At 38.4% G+C, this 19,919-nt stretch overlaps 1 protein-coding gene across 1 annotated transcript in view; it reads right to left on the bottom strand.

Moving 5' to 3' along the window:
- The window catches only part of ZNF385D (zinc finger protein 385D), a 911,235-nt gene extending 891,576 nt beyond the window's left edge, over positions 1-19,659 (bottom strand). The window contains exon 1 of the mRNA XM_066351542.1: positions 19,431-19,659. Within this exon, the coding sequence (XP_066207639.1) occupies positions 19,431-19,536 (106 nt within the window). The 5' untranslated portion in view covers positions 19,537-19,659. The remainder of the gene's footprint in view (positions 1-19,430) is intronic.
- Between the last annotated feature and the right edge of the window lie 260 nt (positions 19,660-19,919).

The raw sequence follows: 19,919 nt of genomic DNA, 5'->3' as shown, positions 1-19,919 counted from the left end.
TAAATGCATTTTAGAAGAAATTTCCAAATGTTTATTTGTTATATCAAATAATATACATATTTTTTAACCTTTGGATATATGTGGTCAAGTCTTCTGTAAAGACTCAGATATATCTTATCACACACATTTCTTCTAACATAGTTGCTTGTTATTTATTCCTGTAAAATGACAGTAAGATCCAGGAAGATAATGGTATTGGACATAAGAAAAAGTAGAAAATAGTAGCATACAAAAACAAAATAAAATCTCAGACTGACAGTTGTTTAAGAGGCCTAAAAAGCAACTGAGATTAAGAAGCCAGCGAACATCATGAAAAATTAAAGAAGGCATCGTGAATGGATTCCAAAATATTAAGAAGAAGATGGACAATGTTAGCAAGATGATAAACCAAAAAAGCCTCTAAAAAAACCAAACAAATGAAACAATAAAATAGAAAATAACCAGAAAAAAATGTTAAACCCACAAGAATATTATAATTAAATATGAAGCAAGTTAAAATGTATTATAACTTTGAATCATCTGCAGAGTGTAACAAAATAATATTGATTTGTCCTTGACCCAAGGAACGAATAAAAGATTTTTAACATACACAGTACACAATCGTATCACAAACTTAAAAGTGGATCCTGTTGACAAAGAACAACATATTTTCAAATCATGAAATAGAAAAACTACATGAAAAACTATATTAAAACAAATAGACACATAATTCAGTAAATCCATGTGTTACCATCTAAGTAGTATTTCTCCTTTCTGCACAGAGGTTACAAATACTGCTGACTTCCTTTCAAAGAACAAACATGTAAGAAACATGTAATAATAAAAACTCTTCATGTATATATGTATATGTGTCTGTGTGAGCACATGTGCATGTTTCAAGCAGCTTGAGGTTCAAGACTTTGAGTTCCGTTGACCAGCTGGAGATGGAAATCAAGACACCAAACCATGCAAACACTATATAACCAAAGCTCTGCATTTATATGTACTTCACAGGTACCCTGATGTGCTTTATTATCGAGCATTTATAAAATGGTCCTCACACAAAAACAGCACACTGCACAGAAGGTATATTTTGATGGATACAAAATACAACATTTTAGATACATTGTTATTTTGAGTATTACACATTTTTCGTGACTTTTCTTTTAGTATCACAATCCTTTCTTAAAGAAGGAGTTTTAAATGGGGATTTTAGAGGTGGGGGAGCAAACAGCAAGGGCAGGCCTAGCAGTAGGACAGAGAGAGGAGGAAAAGAATAAAGAAGCCAAACACCGTGGTGTCCTTCCCTCCTGATCACAGAAACTTCTGTTTCAATAAGAGTCTAGCAGGCCTTGCATGCTACAATTCTGTTTCCCATCTGGTTATCCTTATGGCTAAGATTTCAAGAAAATATAAATATATGGTTATAAGTATAAACAATAGATATATTAGATAAATAGATAGATAGATAGATAGATACATAGATAGATAGATGATAGATAGGATTGTTATGGTTTAATTCTTTAAGAGATGGAAAGAGAGGAAACATCTATGAGCACATATCAAAGGTAAGGCCATTCTAATGGGATATTTCTGAGTTTAGTCTATTCAAAGTTATCCTGAATTATATGTAATTGAGCACATTGCCAAGTAAGGCTTTGGCAAAATATTTAAGAGAGGAAAAGATGACATAAAATAGCAAGAATGAAAGGTAAGAGTGGTAACAAAATGAGAGACTGCTATTAAGTGAGCAAAACATTTACTATTCAGACAATGCCCTTCACTATGTATAAAAAATTGGATAGCAAGTTATAATAGGACCGATGTTAATGTGAGCATATTAATTATAGGAGATGTGCTGGAATGAATGTTAGCACATAAAAAGAAAATTCCATCATTGAGATTATCAAGAAGCTCATACACATAATTACATAGTACTTTTCCAGTCTTAACACAATAAAGCTTTCAGATAGGAAGAAAAATAGACCAAAGCATATCATTATCCCCAAATTTCTAAATGAACTTGAAATGTTTTTAGGTTTTCAGAAGTTTGTAGAGAAGAAAATACAAACTTCTGAGTAGCCACGAATCACAATAATAAGTATGTTAAGAAATCTATATAGTTGGTTGAGAATTGATTCTTCTCAAGACCCTCTATGACTTATCAGTTAAATGCGAGAAAGTTAAATTCAATCACTTATTGCCTAGCAATAATTGATATTTTAAAGATTTTTTTTCAATATGGTGAATTTAAGGTGACTTTGGAACATCCAGTTTGAAAAGTCTAGTAGGAAGCTTGAAAGTGCAGATATAAATGCTTCAAAGGGCTGAGTTATATTTTTGAAGTATTTTATTTACATTTCTTTTAGCACTATGTCAGTCAGGATATGTTAGGTTTTGCAGCAGTAACAAAATCCTAAAATCTAAGTGAACTAAACAAACGAAGACTTACTTCTTGCTCACACTACATGTTCATTTAGGTCCACAGGTCCTCCCTCTATTCTAAGTTATACTCATTGAAGGTCACAAGTTATCAAGACCACCACCATATAAAACAGTCCCTGTGATGGGGAAAAGGAACCCAACAAAACACGCCAGAATCTTTTGCAGAAAAATGACATGGCACTTCCTTTCACATTGTCTTGACCACAGTAAATATGTCATAACCTTACTTCAGGGGATGGGGTAATGCTGGAATTACAACACCCCCAAGTGACCAGAAAGAGGAAAATAAATATTATCAACAGATCGCATCACACCAAGCAATCAATATGTCCTATTTTAAATTATTTATTTCCTCCTTTCCCAATTAACTTTTAGTTCCTGGAAAGAGAATGTGAAATCTCATCCATATTTCCAGGATTTACACTGGACACTCAGTACGTATTTGTTGAATGAATAACAAGGAGAGACAGCATTATGATATATTTTAGCATGTTCAAGAAGTAATGTTGGAAACAGACCTTTGGGATGTTACATAAAATTCATGTGTAATCATTCAAAAGTGTCTCAGAAATATGGCAAATTGAGGAGAGAAAGCGAAGGAAACATATGGAGACTGCCCTTTCCAAAAGATTGACAGTGATGCCAAGGACAGATATAGGACAGCAGCTTAAAGGAAGTTATTCTATACAAACAGAATGGAAAACACAGCAGCTCTGGGAGGAAAACAGATGGAAGCAAAGAGTGAAGTTTTAAGAGAGAGGATGAGTAATTAATGAAATGTTTAGGAGGCACCAGGAGGAAGTGGATGTGGATCATAAAATAGGTAAGTGGGATTTGGAACAGCAATCTTTTAGAGAGAGATATGTGAATCAGGATGGTTCTAAACAAAACTATGCCAGTAATAGAAGAAGGAAAATTTGAAGATGTGCCTGTCTAATGGTCCTTATTTCATCTGAGAAGCAGAAGCCAGATAATATTCTAAATGTGAGAGCAGGCACTGAATAAAGACTTGAAATGCATGGCAAAATTAAGAATGCCCTTTACAGGATGAAGGTTACTGGGGATTAGAAGAATGACTGAGAAACATTAAGAACGGATGTCCAGTCTGAGTTAAAATTTACGTGGCCAAAGCAAACACTCATCTCCACAGTTATTGGAACCGTCTATATCAGGGGTAGTCAATCTTTTTATACCTACTGCCCAGTTTTGTATCTCTGTTAGTAGTAACATTTTCTAACTGCCCACCGGTTCCACAGTAATGGTGATTTATAAAGTAGGGAAGTAACTTTACTTTATAAAATTTATAAAGCAGAGTGACAGCAAGTTAAAGCATATAATAATAATTACTTACCAAATACTTTATGTCGGATTTTTGCTGTTTGGCAGAATAAATCTTTATAAAACAACTTATTAGAGTTAAATCTATCTTTATTTATACTTTGGTTGCTCCACTACCGCCCACCATGAAAGCTGGAATGCCCCCTAGTGGGCAGTAGGGACCAGGTTGACTACCACTGGTCTATATGATTTAGTGACTCAATATCATGATCCCACAAATCATCTTGTTACATATCCAGGTCCAGAACCCAGGAAATGCAAGCATGACCTCTTCCCAGCATCCAGCAAAAAGTGTAATTGCTTGACTCCCTGTACCAAAAAATCTAAAACTATGGTTGACCATTTTGACTTAATTATTAGAAACAAAACAAAAATGCAGTTGGGAAATGACTTCTGTCAATCACCATTTTAAATCTACTACTATTGGATAATGCTAGAAGAAGACTGGAATTGATGCAAATAGATATATTGTGGTCCCTCGTCTATCGCGGGGGTTAGATTCCAGAACCCCCTGCGATAGGTGAAAATCCAGGAAGTAGCGACCTTATATTTATTTATGATTTATATATATTTTAAGGCTTTCTAAACCCTCCCTAAATTCTTATAAACCTTTTGCACAGTGTTATTAACCTTTCGTCCACTTATTTTGCTTATTCTACAGCAAAAAATAATTAAAATAAATATATAAAAATACCTATATACTGCAAAATCACGCGATATCGCGAAAAATCAGTGATACAGTGAGTCCGCGAAAAGTGAACTGTGATAGGTCGAGGGACTACTGTATTATGCAAATTCCAAGAGATTTTTCTGTCATGTAGAATCCAATACCTCCCTAAAAACGAGCTGGTATTAGCGTTTTAAAAGAAAAAAAGATAGACAGTGTTTGAATTTTGTCTAAAAAAAAATGCAGCTAAACCTGCTTTGGCTATTTGCAGATGCTTTGCTACCTCGGGTGTATTGATGGCATTTAGTACTGGTCTCCTCCATAGTGTGATTGGAACATGAAACGTCATGATACTAAGTATGGGACCTTTTTAAGGTTCCCGCGTATTATAAATATGTGCCAATCATTGCAGAACACAGTAAATCAGGATAAGTTTCTGCTGTGTAAATGTATAAAAATAGTTCAAACAGTTTTGGTATAGAAAAAAAGGAGTCTAGTCAAGAAGAAGTGACATTGAATTTAGGGGTGAAATGATGAACTAGGTTTGAGATGACAATGGGAATGCCAGTAGAAATGAAGGGAAACAATGCCCTACGGAGACAGTAAATGTCTCATTGACAAAGAAACTCGTTATAAATTGTATGTATGCAAAAACAATGTATAGTATCATTTGCTACTTGGCCAATATCATTTATGTTACTTGGCCATAAGATTTTTAATTTTATAGAGGTTTTAAGACAGAATTAGACATATATATTAAAAGTAGTACAGTGTTCGATAAAAAGGTAATTTTAACGTAGAGTTAATTTTTCAAAATGTTTTGTGGGACTACATTTTACTTGAACAGTACGATGAGAAAGAAGAGCTGCAAACAACATGATGAGGCTGGGATTCCCGTGAATTATAAAGTCACAGCCACTTGGTGACATTTCCAATGTTCTCTTGGAAAGTATTCACACTTGAACTCTTACAACTCCTTTCATTTTCTGAAAAAAATCAGGAACTAGTAAAGCAAGTACTAAATAAACCTTCACAAGACTAACAGCGATGGTTTCTTTCTTTAACACGTGTACCTGGTAATTGTACTCTTATAGACCAAATTTCTTTTGATTTTTCACAAAAGTATGCCAAGGCATCCTAAAACTAACTTCTCAATTGCTTTAGTCTGTAGATGCACATTACACTCCCATATAGATACATACACATCATCACATTCATGGAATCAGTACACAGTTCAAGGTCTGGACACAGTAAGTACTGCATGGTGCTTCACAATATCCTAAAGAACGTACTTCACTGTGCTCTCCACACACATGACAGTCAACCGAAGTTCAATAATTTATCACCATCATCACTTACTAGACTCTATGGATTGACATTTCGGTAAGAGCCAACTTTCAAGATTCAGTGCTGTATAATTTAAATAACAAAGCCATTGCATAAAGTCTGAACAATTCTTTCAAAAATGCAACGAACACCCATGCTCTTGCGTGCCTTGTTTGTTACAGGGAGCATGAGAGGCACTGTGCTAGCTGGCACACATTGCCTCACTATGTGTCCCTCTGTCCACCTTGTGCTTTAACTGTTAGAAACGAAGGAACAACGCTTCATCTTCAGTGTTTCGGTTCTCCTGTAGTGGGAATTCATGAAATAAATGTGAATAACGCTGTATTTCTATTAGATGCTGATAATCAGGGTGATCACTCATTTGGCAAATTTCTGTTTCCTTCAGGTTATAAAAATTGAGAGCCTTCTAATACTATTTGGTTATGCTGCTCCTCTAGAGATCACTAGCTATTATTCCTTTAAACCTCTTATTATTCTGAAACACACAATGTTGATTATTAAAATATTTCATTTGCTTTATAACGATGGAAACTAAAAAACACACTGCAGCCTTTTGCTGCTGAAAACACTAGTTGATGTTGCATCACAAACACATTTGGGAAAGTAGTTAAGTTGTCAGGTTTCGAATAATCAAAGGGATGAGGGGAAAACAGATTCATTGAATAGCACAGAGTTTCCAAACTCAGCTAATGGACAAAATGATTCATTATTCTGATGTGGCAAGATCAAATGGAAAGCCAACGACTGGAAAAGCACAAAAACGCAGAGACTGGAAACTTTTAAACTTGAGCTTGGAAAGCAAGCAATTTGCTAAAATTGGAATGTAATAAGCAGCATTAATTTATTGGAAGATGCATTTAGGGGTATTAAATTAGCCTAATCAATTTAGAAAATTATTAATGGGCCCGATAATTTTCCTTAAGGACCACAGCAAGGTATATAAAATAACTTGTCGAAGTCACTTTAGCATTTGCATAAAATTAGTTTATCTTCACATCAAATATGAATATGGTTAGAAAGTCTATATTAGAGTACATTTTGGAACAATTTTCAAATTAACATTTCATTAGTGCTGCCTTAATACTGAACGTTTATCGATCGCTCTCACGTCCTTTCTATTCACACATTAGCGTTGCCCCCTGGTAAATCACTCCAATGTCTGCTAAACTTACCAGAAGCTAGTTCCCTGTGTGTGTGTGTGAGTGGAAAGAAAAAGAAACTATTCAGGGGAGCACAGAGAACATCACGCTCTGAGTCAGACATGGTTACTTCATAATCCAACTGTATCACCCAAAAGGTGCTTGGCTTTGCAAAATCATTTGACCTTCCTTAGTTCTGTTCCCTTACCATAAAAATGTAAGTGTAGAAGCCCTGGCCGGTTGGCTCAGTGGTAGAGCATCGGCCTGGCGTGCAGAAGTCCCGGGTCGATTCCCGGCCAGGGCACACAGGAGAAGCGCCCATCTGCTTCTCCACCCCTCCCCTTTCCTTCCTCTCTGTCTCTCTCTTCCCCTCCCGCAGCCAAGGCTCCATTGGAACAAAGTTGGCCCGGGCACTGAGGATGGCTCCGTGGCCTCTGCCTCAGGTGCTAGAATGGCTCTGGTTGCAACAGAGTGACGCCCCAGAGGGGCAGAGCATCGCCCCCTGATGGGCGTGCCGAGTGGATCCCGGTCAGGCGCATGCGGAAGTCTGTCTGACTGCCTCCCTGTTTCCAGCTTCAGAAAAATACAAAAAAAAAAGTAAGTGTAGCTAATAGTAACACCTGCCCACCAAATTTAAAAGAAATAAATTAGAAATTACAAGTCACCCCTTTTAATTCTAGGGGAAAAAATTTCAATGTAATGTTTTAGTATCTGCATTGAAAGGAAAAGATAAAAAGTTTTACTCTAAATGGACATAGAAAGGTGCATTTCATCATTTGTAATGATAATCTTTTCTATCCAGAATATTACTTAGTTTTTTCTCAAGTGTTCTTATGCATGCTAAAAAAAAAAAAAAAAAAAAAATCTTTATTGGGGAAACTTTATTCTTTTTAAAGGCAACTTTTTTTTTTTTTTCAGGGACAGAGAGTCAGAGAAAGGGATAGATAGGGACAGACAGACAGGAACGAAGAGAGATGAGAAGCATCAATCAGTTTTTTGTTGCGACACCTTAGTTGTTTATTGATTGCTTTCTCATATGTGTCTTGACTGTGGGCCTTCAGCAGACTGAGTAAGCTCTTTCTTTAGCCAGCGACCTTGGGTCCAAGCTGGTGAGCTATTTTTTTGCTCAAGCTGGCAACCTCGGGGTCTCAAACCTGGGTCCTCCACATCCCAGTCTGATGCTCTATCCACTGCGCCACCACCTGGTCAGGCTAAAGGCAACCTTTTAACAAAGGAATTTTTGTTCAACTTCCTTAAAATTCTGATTGGTTTCTCCTTAACTTTTGATAACTTAAATTCATAGTTTATGAATAATAAATAAGAATTATACTAGTAAATAAAAAGGAATTTTTACAAATACAAAGTACTCACCAAAGTCCATAAGAACTGAAATATTGGTTTTTTGGGTTTTTTTTACTGACACAGAGAGAGTTAGAGAGGGGGACAGATAGGGACAGACAGACAGGAAAGGAGAGAGATAAGAAGCATCAATTTTTCGTTGCAGCAACCTTAGCTGTCCATTGATTGCTTTCTCATAGGTGCCTTGACTGGCGGGCTACAACAGAACTAGTGACCCCTTGCTCAAGCCAGTGACCTTGGGCTTCAAGCCAGTGACCATGGGGTTATGTCTATGATCCCATGCTCAAGACAGTGACCCCACACTCAAACTGTTGAGCCTGCGCTCAAGCCAGCAACCTCGGGGTTTCAAACCTGGGTTCTCTGCATCCCAGTCCAACACTCTAATCACTGCACCACCGCCTGGTCAGGCTGAAAAACATTATTTTAAAAGCAATTTCCAAAGGTCAAATTCTCTTTTATAAGATGCTAAAAACCTTAACTTACCAAAAGCCATCAATTAATCAGTAATTGATCTGTGTCTACTTTACTCAGGAGAAAGAAAATAAAAAGGTTTCTCAAAATCTGATAGATTATCATACTATTTCTAAGGCAATTTTCAGACTATCTTTAGAATCTGATAGCTATTTTGCTCAATTTTCTATAAATTTTATGTCAACCACATAAGCAGAATGTATTTATTCACTCAACCAATGTTTTGGGATGCCCACTTTGTTCAAAGCAGTGACAAGCATTGCAGGAGATAGAAAGATGAATAAATCACAATCCCTGCTATAATGAGATTATTATCCTTGGGATTATGTCTATTATTCTGTAGATTATTGATACTCATGAAGATCTGTGAAGAACTATCAAGAGAGATTTAAGTTAGTTCACTGTACTCAACTTATTAATTCTTAAGGCAAATATGGACTTGCCCACTGTTCTCATCTAGACATATCTATATCTCTACCATTACTGGAACGTGTCCCTTTTCTCAGGTTCCCCTGTGTCAAACTGACTCCAGCTTTTCACTCATCACAAAGAATGTCAGCACTCCGAATCTGTCAAAGTAAGTTGCCTCAAGCTGCCATAAAACCATGGCTAAAAATGTCATTAAAAGGAAGTAAAATTCATAAAGCATTGGGGTATGTAGCCTTCTCATCCTTCTAGAAACATTGAAATATTTGAAGTTCAATGAGACCAGAAGGCATCCCAGTAAGTAAACTGCTCTGTACTTGGTAAGAAAGATTCCTATCACAGTCTTTGCTACATTAACAAGGACGTAGCAACACTCAGTTCCCTCTTCATGAAGATTCATGGAAAAATTCCCTTCAGTCTCAGTAAAAGAAAGTCTTTTTTTTTTTTTTTGAACAATCGAGTACTGATGATTGCTTCTGTGGGTCTGATAATTATTTAACTGGGACCAAATTTATGGACTAAGTTCTTTGTGTGGATATTCCCTGGGGTCCCCAAATTTTTTACACAGGGGGCCAGTTCACTGTCCCACAGACCGTTGGAGGGCCGCCACATACAGTGCTCCTCTCACTGACCACCAATGAAAGAGGTGCCCCTTCCGGAAGTGCGGTGGCAGCTGGATAAATGGCCTCAGGGGGCCACATGCGGCCCACTGGCCGTAGTTTGGGGACGCCTGCTAGAACATAGGTTGGAGTGCGTCTTTACTTACCTTTCCTACTCTTCAAGGAATTTTTCTTTGTCATATGCTTCTCAATGGCACATTGTGTTTGGGTTTTTTTTAACCTTTTGCAGTATAATTCAAATGTGCCTAATCATATGTACAACTTGATGAATTTTTACAAGTGAACAGACCCATGTAATCAACACCCAGATCAGGAAACAGAGTATTTTCTGTCATGTGCCTCTTTTCTTACCAATTAATTATGATGTATTTATAAGATAGTTGTGCTTAATTTTGAATTTGATGCAATTGAAATTAAGCTTTTTTGATTTTTTCTGGCTTTTGTTGGTCACATTTACATATGTGAGATTATCCATATTTTAGTCTATACTATAGTTTATTTATTTTCATTCTATTCTAATCCCTTATTTTTAATTTAATTTAGCAATATTTAACACTGTTTTTGTTTTGTTTGTTTTTTTTCATTTTTCCGAAACTGGAAACGGGGAGGCAGTCAGACAGACTCCCACATGCGCCCAACTGGGATCCACCCGGCATGCCCACCAGGGGGCGATGCTCTGCCCCTCTGGGGCGTTGCTCTGTTGCATCCAGAGCCATCCTAGCACCTGAGGCAGAGGCCACAGAGCCATCCTCAGCACCCGGGCCATCTTTGTTCCAATGGAGCCTTGGCTGCAGGAGGGGAAGAGAGAGACAGAGGAAGGAGGGGGGGAGGGGTGGAGAAGCAGATGGGTGCTTCTCCTGTGTGCCCTGGCCGGGAATCAAACCTGGGACTCCTGCACGCTAGGCCGACGCTCTACCACTGAGCCAACTGGCCAGGGCCTTAACACTGTTTTTTTAATATTTAAATTTTTATTTATCAATTAGAGAGAGAAGGAAACATTGATTTGTTGGTCCACTTAATTATGCATTCATTGGTTGGTTCTTATAGGTGCCCCAATTGAGGATTGAACCCACAACTCTTGGCTTATTGGGATAATACTCTAACCAACTTAGCTACCCAACCAGGACTAACTTTGTTCTTAAAACATCCTAACCAATTACCAAAAAAAGATAAAGAAACAGCAATGACTTCTTAGATATAATAGGCAACAAAAGAATAAAATAGACCAAAGTTAAAAATTTTATATCAGAAGTATTAATGAGGCAACTAATAGAATGGGAAATATTTGCAAATCACAAACCTATTAAGAATTCAGATTCAGAATTTATAGACAACTCCGAAAACTCAACAACTGTAACATAAAAACCAAACTACCCAATTCAAAAATGGGCAAAGGACTAGAACACACATTTCTTTGAAAAAGATATAAACAAAAACTCAATAAGCACATGAAAAAGATATTCAACACACTAATTGCTAAGGAAATGAAAAACAAAACTATAGTGAGATACCACTTCACATCTATACATATTAGGATCGTTACTATTAAAAAATATAAATAAGCAGAAAATGACTGTTGGTGTAGATCGGAGAAACTGGAACCCTTGTGCCTTGGAAATGTAAAAAATGGTATAGCCATGAGAAAAACATTACAGTCATTCCTCAAAAAATTAAAACCTCAATGACCATACAATTCAGCAATTCCACTTCTGGATATATCCCAAATTAACTGAAGTAGCCTCTAAAGCAGGGGTCTCAAACTCGCGGCCCGCGGAACAATTTTGTGTAGCCCGCAGACTAATCCACGAAGTTCAAAATATTTTGGATAAAATTAAGTAAGCCTAGGGGCCTACTTGTATTTTTCATTTCTCTAGCATCCTAGCTAGATATTAGCTTAGTTAACAGCAGTTGTGATGCGAACTACAGTTTCTGGTCGTTTTGTGACACTGAGTAAACTGCATGTACGATTGTGCTTGTTGTACTGATTTTTTTTTTTGTTTTCAACTGCAGTGAGAAAAGTGTTGCGTAACAGTTGCCTTTTGTAGACCTAGTGCGGCCCGCCGAATGACTGTGATCTTGCTCTGCGGCCCACATGCTGAGTTGAGTTTGAGACCCCTGCTCTAAAGGATATTTGTAGACCCATGTTCAGAGTACCATTACTCACTATAAAGCAGGAATGCAACCTAGGTGTCTACAAATGGATGAATGAATAAACAAAATATAGCACTCAATTGAATACCTCCTTCCTTAAAAGGAAGGAAATGGAAAGTCTGCCACATGCCACAGATGGATGAACCTTGAGGATACTATGCTAAGTCGAAAAAACCAGTAACAAAAAGACAAATACTGTATGAATCCACTTATATAGGGCACCAGAGAGTCAAAATCATAGAGACAGAAAGTGGAATGGTGGCTGCTAGAGAATGGGTAAAGGTTAATGAGAGTAATCATTTAATGAGTATAGAGCTTTAGTTTTGCAATAAGAAAAGATATCTGGAGATGTGTGATGGATGTACAACTATATAAATTTACTTACTGCCACTTAGTGGCATACTTGAAAATGGTTAAGATGATAAATTTCATGTTATATGTGTTTTATTACAATTAAAAATTTGAAAAAGGTAAATAATAACTAATTAATTAGTGTCTATTCACTAAGAGCAGAAAATCAAATTATTCCCTTTTAGAGAAAAAAATGTAAAAAATAAACAATTCCAAAGAATGATTCTTAACTTGTCAATTAAACCAAAAGTCCAATTAACCAGACATCTCATTACTTGATATTTATAGTGAATTATAGCATATGGTTTATCTTTCTGAATATTTTTATTTATTTTGTTAAATTTGCTCCTGGATATTTATCCAGTATAACCAGAAAGAAGAGGGTCAAAAGTTGACTCTTCCTACCTGTGTATGTATAAATTACTTGACTCAGTTCCTTATCTCTAAAGTAAATTTAATAGTAATTCTTTTCTCCTAAAATTTTGAGGTTAAACTAACTCTACTCAACAATACTACTCACTAAAAGTTATTTATACATGGACACTCTACGAGCCCAGGGTCTCACTTTTCCTGACCTTGATGTCCTTAACATTATCATTCTATAAGCACATGGTAATCACTCCTCAAATATTTATTGACTTATGTTAAAAGTAAGGTTAATAAAAAATAATTGTCTTGAAGTCAATAATCCAAAACATGGTCAAAATCTAAACATAAGACAATATACTTTAAAAATATAGGAAATTTCTGGTCCTTCTAGCATTTTCCACAATTTAATAGTTATATTAATTTTTATCTTTTCATATATCTAATAGATTTTTTTTTTAAATAAGAAGGTGATGATTGTAGGAGGCAAAATGATTTGCATAACCTTCCACCCTACCCCCCAATACATCAGATCTTAATCTCTGAAACCTATAAATGTGACCTTATTTATAGGAAAAAGGTCTTTGCTGACGTGATTAAATCAATGATTTTAAAATAGAAGGTTAGCCTGCATTATCAAGGTAGGCCCCAACTGTAATCACAAATGTTCTTCTAAGAGAAAAACGGGAAAATTAGACTCACAGAGAAGACAATGGGAAGACAAAGGCAGAGATCGGGAGGATGGTGACCACAAACTAAGAAATGCACAGCCACCTGAGGCTGCAAGAGGCAGGTACAGATTCTCTCCTGGAGCCTCCTAAGGAAAACCAGCCCTGCTGATACCGTTTAGCTCAGTGACACTGATTCCAGACGTGTGATCTCCAGCACTGTGACAGAATAGATTTCTGTTATTTTAAGCTACCAAATTTGGGACAATCTGGCTCAGTAGTCACAGGAATCTATTACCTGATGATGATTAAAAACAGCTAACATTATGGCATATTCACTTTTTATGGGACACCATTTGAAGCACTTTACAGATATTATCTTTGTAGGTCTTCAATCAACCTCTGAGGTAGGTCATTTATTATCACCATTTTATGGATGAGAACACTAGGGCAAAGAGATGTACAGTAAGAACAAGGATTCAAACCCAGGCATTCCAGTTCTTTAAGTCACAGTCTTAAACTCTATACCATGTTAATTATCTAATGTCAAATTTTACTATGAATGTAAAATTATAACCACCTGAAAACTCAGCCCAGTACCTACAACTTTCATTCTTAAAATTCTAGGTGATCTGGATAGATTCAGTACACTGAGACTAACTTCTCAACAAATGCAGTTTTAAAATCTCTATTTCTCAGGATGCCTTCTGTAGTTTCATGTGTTTAAGTAAAAGTAAAGATATTACGGAAACATTTCATTAAATTTTCTTTCATTTCATCTGAGGGTCGATGAGTCATTGTTAAAGGGAAAAAACCTAATAATTTATAATAATACATTATAAAATAGCAGCAAATAATTTGTTAGATATAAAAACAGAATACATGACAAGATCACTCACACACACACACATAAAAACCACTAAACAGAGAACACTTGACCCATATTATGAAAAACCCTTAAAAATATCCTCAAGTCTGACCAGGTGGTGGCACAGTGAATAGAGCATTGGACTGGGGTGCGGAGGACCCAGGTTCGAGACCCTGAGGTTGCCAGCTTGAACGTGGGCTCATCTGGCTTGAGCATAAAAGCTCACCAGCTTGGACCCAAGGTTGCTGGCTCAAGCAAGGGGTTATTCAGTCTGCTGAAGGCTCACGGTCAAGGCCCATATGAGAAAAAACAATCAATGAACAACTAAGGTGTTGCAACAAAAAAAACTGATGATTGATGCTTCTCATCTCTTTCTGTTCCTGTCTGACTGTCCCTATCGATCCCTCTCTCTGTCCCTGTAAAAAAAAACAAACAAAAAAAAAATCCTCAAGTGAATCTACCTAACACTGTACTGTAATAATATTTCTTCTTCTTATGGAAACAGATAGTTCCAATGAGTAATCTTCCAAGATCAGTGCTGTTTGCTGTGAGATGGGCTACAGTGCTGCATGGAAGTACGAAATCTCTTTACTGCAGACTTCTTCTCCCTTAAAAGACCTACTTAGGAATCCCACATGCCTGCTGTTTTGGTAGATATAATTCTATATACAGATCATAGAGAACTGCCCCTTTGTATTTCAAATTGGCAAAAAAAAAAAAAAATTAAAGAGACAGTTGGATGAGTACTCTATAGGTAGAGTAATAAAGTCATTAAAGGGTCTAGAGATACTATCCCAATCGGGAACTTCATGCGAGTATTTTCTAAAGATTCATCAATTGGTTGGGTTTCTTTGAAACCCATTCTTTAATCTAGACAAAATACTAGAAATGGTACCAAATTATCTGGACATGATTAAAATCACAATGGGATAAAGTCTTTGTGAAGAAATTTGAATCCTCTCAGTTTCTCGACCTCCTTAAACCTCTCTCTTTACAATTAAAAAAAAAAAAAGTTAAGGCTGGGTTATTCCAGAAAGGGGAGTTATTGCTAATTTTATCAGGCCCTGGAAGATATAAATGAACACATTTTAGATGTAGCATAATTTAAAAAATAGTCCACAATGTGTTATCCAATTGTTCAACAGATTATTTTCACTAAGAAGTTTCAGGCAGGTACTCTAATTGAGCTGAGGTTTTCCGAGGCTATTTAAGTGCTTGCTTGATTTTCAACCCACAGGCTTTAATTTAATAAAAAGTCTTACTTTGGAAACTTTGTCAAAAAGTGTTATCCACTTTGAGTTCTAAGCACTTGAAACATTGAAAATTACAAATCTTTCCCCAATATTAGTTTCTTCATCTATGAAATAATTGTGACTCAGATATTCAGTTTAAATCGCTTTCCAAAAATCTGGTTGTTCAGGCCCTGGCTCAGTGGTAGAGCATTAGCCTGGAGGGTGAAGTCCTGGGTTTGATTCCCGGCCAGGACACACAGGAGAAGTGCCCATCTGATTCTCCACCCTTGCCCCTCTCCTTTCTCTCTATCTCTTTCTTCCCGTCCCACAGCCAAGGCTCCACTGGAGCAAAGTTGGCCTGGGCACCGAGGATAGCGCCATGGCCTCTGCCTCAGGTGCTAGAATGGCTCCCGTTGCAAAGGAACAATGGCCCAGATGGGCAGAGCATCGCCCCTTGTGGCGTGCTGGGTGGATCCCTGTCAGGCACATGCAGGAGTCAAACTGTCTCCCCGCTTCTTCTAACTTGGGAAAAATACAAAAAAAAAAAAAAAGTCTGGTTGTTCAAATCACCAAGTAATAGCAAAGTATTAGTTCTATTGTGCAAATATGGAATTTAGATAATTTCTAAAACATAGTAGAAAATTTGTTCATGTGATTATAAGGTTAACCTATTTATAAGACTCCCACTGTAATAAAATATTTTTCAAAAACTCAAGTTTATAATTTAATATAAAATAAAATATAAAATATATATTTAAAATAATATAATAAAGTTTAATACTTATTACTGAAATGAAATGTTAGTTTAACAACTTGCTTATCTACTTCCAAAAAATAAACAAAACCTCTAGGCTAGTTATTACTATGCTATTTTTACACTTTGAGTAAAATCCTTACAGTATTCAGAAATGTATTGTTTCTGGTAGTTAGGCAAAATATGAGTTTTTAAAGATATTATCTATATCAAGAAAGAAACAAAATTCTACTTGATGCAATGCTAAGTTATTCATAGAAAACACAATTTAACCCTAAAACAAAAGAGAAATCATGGCAATGCATAATAGAGTAATGGAACAGAGAAATGTAGCTTCATTTGAAAACAAGATAGCTGCAGTGACAATGAAACACAGTAAAACTCTCTAACTTCTCAAAGTATCTCTGTATTCCCAAAGCTGCTCTCACATCTTAGATGTTAATATCATTTTTGTCCTAATGGATTTACATGCGTTTATTTGATAATCCTATTCATGTGCGTGCACATCGTATCTGTGACTTAAAGTATATCACTATTCCCAAAACAAGCATAATTACAGCTTGTGAAGAAATATGACGAATGCATCTTATTGACCGTTCTTGCTCTTAGTTTTAAAAACCTCAAAATATTTAGAAAGACTTAATAACTTATATGAAGAACTCATGAGTAATGAATTTATAAAGTTGGAGATTATAAGAAAATAATGGAAGATGTGTACTCAGCTACCTTCGTGCACTTGGCAGTAAGACATGAAACATCTTAATTAAATTTCAAATAAAATGAGTCCTAAATTAGACACGAATCTTTTAGCTGGAGTTGTTAATATAGATGAAACACTATGTTTTGTTGATTGCAAATATCTTTATTATTAAAATTTTGATGCACCTAGTAAATAGCAAATCACAACAGGGGGTGTAATTGTTTTTGAAAATACTGTAGAAAATAAAAAGGACATTTAAAAGAAGCTGCTAGTGTCTCTTAATTGAAATCCAACATCTTGTTAGGATCTTAACATCAATAATATGCTGGGTGAAATAAGAGGGTATCCACGTAGACCACAGGATAACTCTACAGGGTCATACAAATGTGATGTTAGCACCAGGTATGTTTGATGTCATAAATCACCCACTGTTAAGAGCACAGCTATAATACAGTACTATTGATTTACAATAAAGAGGCTCAAGGAAGGAACATTGTCAAGGGGAACACCAAGTCCTCAGCATTTAGCCCTCTCTAGAGCCAGCAAGCAGAATTACATAAATGCCACCCAATTTTCATTTGAATTCAGGTCTCAAGTTCTACATTTCTGTTAAACATTAGAAACAGTGGTGGATGAACCGGTCTATCATATTATCATCACTGTACTGTTTTTTATGAGACTTAGAACTTAGGGAAGTCATCCTTCTACTTTTCAAATGAGGCTCCCAGAGGCTGTGTTAATGAAACTGACTTTGGAGTTCAGTAATCTTGATTTCCAAGACACTAACTCTGGAACTTTTCCAAATTAAATATCTGTGAGGCTCCTTTCTCTTTATCCACAAAATGGAGATGATAAAGTGGCTGCCTTCTTGAGGTTGTTATAAATTTGCAGGGGCTGTGAAGCCCTTAACACGTTGAAAGATGTACAGTAAACGGGAAACAAGTGTTCGGTGTTGTTATTGTTGTTGTTGTTGTTGTTGTTTTTATTATTAAATGACCCCAAAAATCCTTCAGCTGCTTTGTCATAGAGCAAAAAACAGTCCAGAAATCCTACATTTTCACTTAGGTCCCTTTCTCCTAACTCAGAGTGCTTCCACCACTTTGTTTACTTAAATCTAAAACCTCAACTCAAGAAGCTCGTCCTTTCCCCCAAGTCTGTACGTTAGCTGCATGAATAGAGTGCTCAAGTTGATTTTCTGAGAAACATCTGGAAGGAAACAAGAAGAAATTGCAGCAAGCCCCAGACACGCTATGCTGCACCAATCTACATAATTTGAAATGACCCATATTTGCCTTTCATGCTTAGGGATCACAGTAAAGTGACTGCATTACTCAGTACAGGGCAAGGGTGGCACGAAACCCAGAGTGGGATCCACCTTTCCAGTCTATTTCAGGGAACATGGTGAACTCGCCTTGAGTGGACAACCTCAAAGACACATTGAACAGACCAACCAGCAAACAGCCTCAAGAGAAGGGAGAGCAATTTCCCCACAACATCTTCGTCAACACCACAGGAATGTCATAGAAAAGCTTCAGCCCAGGAGTCCCTAGTGTCACCTGCAAGAAGGTAGGGCAGTCTTCGAAGTGAGTTCAAGGTTCCAGAATTGGAATCTCTCAAACACCCAGAACAGCGCATCACGCGTCATTTTAGCCGCAGCTCAGGCTAAAGCAGGTATCCACGCGGCCACCAAACGCGCCCGATGCTGTTAAGTCTGAATGGTCAGGGGGACAGATATAGAAAATTGGGCATTTCACAAGGGGTGATGTGACATCATAGTAGGGGTAGTGGGTTCCTGCTGACCTCCATTCGCACCCACAATAAAACTTATCCCAAAATGCAGGATGTCACGAGGTACGAAGACCCTGTGTTCTCTGTTCTCACTGGGTCTCTGGACTGGGCGAGTAATCAGATTCACTGGCATTGGTTCACCCTTAGCCTCCCAAACCCACCGCACATGTCAACGTGGTTTCCTGGATCCAGGCTGCCTGTAACTCAAAGGCTTCTCTCACACTGCTCTCGAACCGTGTGCATACCGACAATAAATTTTTAAAAAATAAAATAGAAGAAAGAAGGAAAATAAGAAGACAATCACCAAGCTAGCCCGCTGTGTTTTCTTATTTCAACAACTTCGCCAGGTTTCCCGAGGAGGCAGCGCAGCGCACACACCCAATAGGAAGCAGGCAGCAGGGCGCCGGTCCCGGTGGCCCAGCCCTGACTCCAGCCAGAGCAGGCTGACCCTGTGGCCCCCGCTGCTGCCTGCCGCCTCCGCTGCCCCTTGGTCCTCTGCAGCGCGTGGTGGCGGAGACCCCCCAGCTCTGCACACTCCATTCCGGCCCTGGGACCTCGCGTGTCTTCTCGGCACGGCGCAGCAGGGGTACTGACCGACAGTGTGGGGTACGGGGTGTATCCGCGTCCGGACGCTCCATATGCCCAATGCACGCGCTCCTTCCCTCCCTCCCGCAGGGGCGCAACCCCAGAGCGGCACCAGCACCCTAGCCAACTCCACTGCCCCAGCCGGAGCCCAGACAACAATTCTGCATTCAACTTACCTTGGCTGGGCTGAGCTTTCGGCGCCCCCAGTAGCTTTTCTCTCCGTCCTCCCACCGAGCCCTTCATCCTCCTGTTGGCTGCAGCCTGGCGCCCTGGCCCTGGCATTCGGGAGGCGCTGCCGCCCGGGCTGGCTGTCCCCGGGGGCACACGGCTGCCCGCCCGCGGCTTCCCCGGCGGTGGTTGCGGAGAGGCGTGAGCGGTGGCCTCCCGGAGCCGTCCCTGAAGCACAGCGCGCACTGTCCCCGAGGCGCGGCTGGAGTTGGCAGTCAGTGCGCCTCTGCCTCCTCCGCGCCCGTGGAGCTCCGCACGCGTCCCGCGCCCGCGCCGGAGCCAGCCTCAGGTGCATCCGGCTGCGAGAGGGGCAGCCGCCCAGGGAGGGAGGGGCCGGCCCGGGGCCACGAGTCAGGGCGAGGGCGAGGGCGAGGGTGAGGGCTGAAAGGAGGAAAGAAACCGCCAGGCGAGGAACTAGGTTTTCTGGAGTGAGGGGA

The sequence above is a fragment of the Saccopteryx leptura genome, chromosome 10 (assembly GCF_036850995.1).
Source record: "Saccopteryx leptura isolate mSacLep1 chromosome 10, mSacLep1_pri_phased_curated, whole genome shotgun sequence".
Lineage (NCBI taxonomy): Eukaryota > Metazoa > Chordata > Mammalia > Chiroptera > Emballonuridae > Saccopteryx > Saccopteryx leptura.
This window is presented reverse-complemented; position numbering and strand designations above follow the sequence as displayed.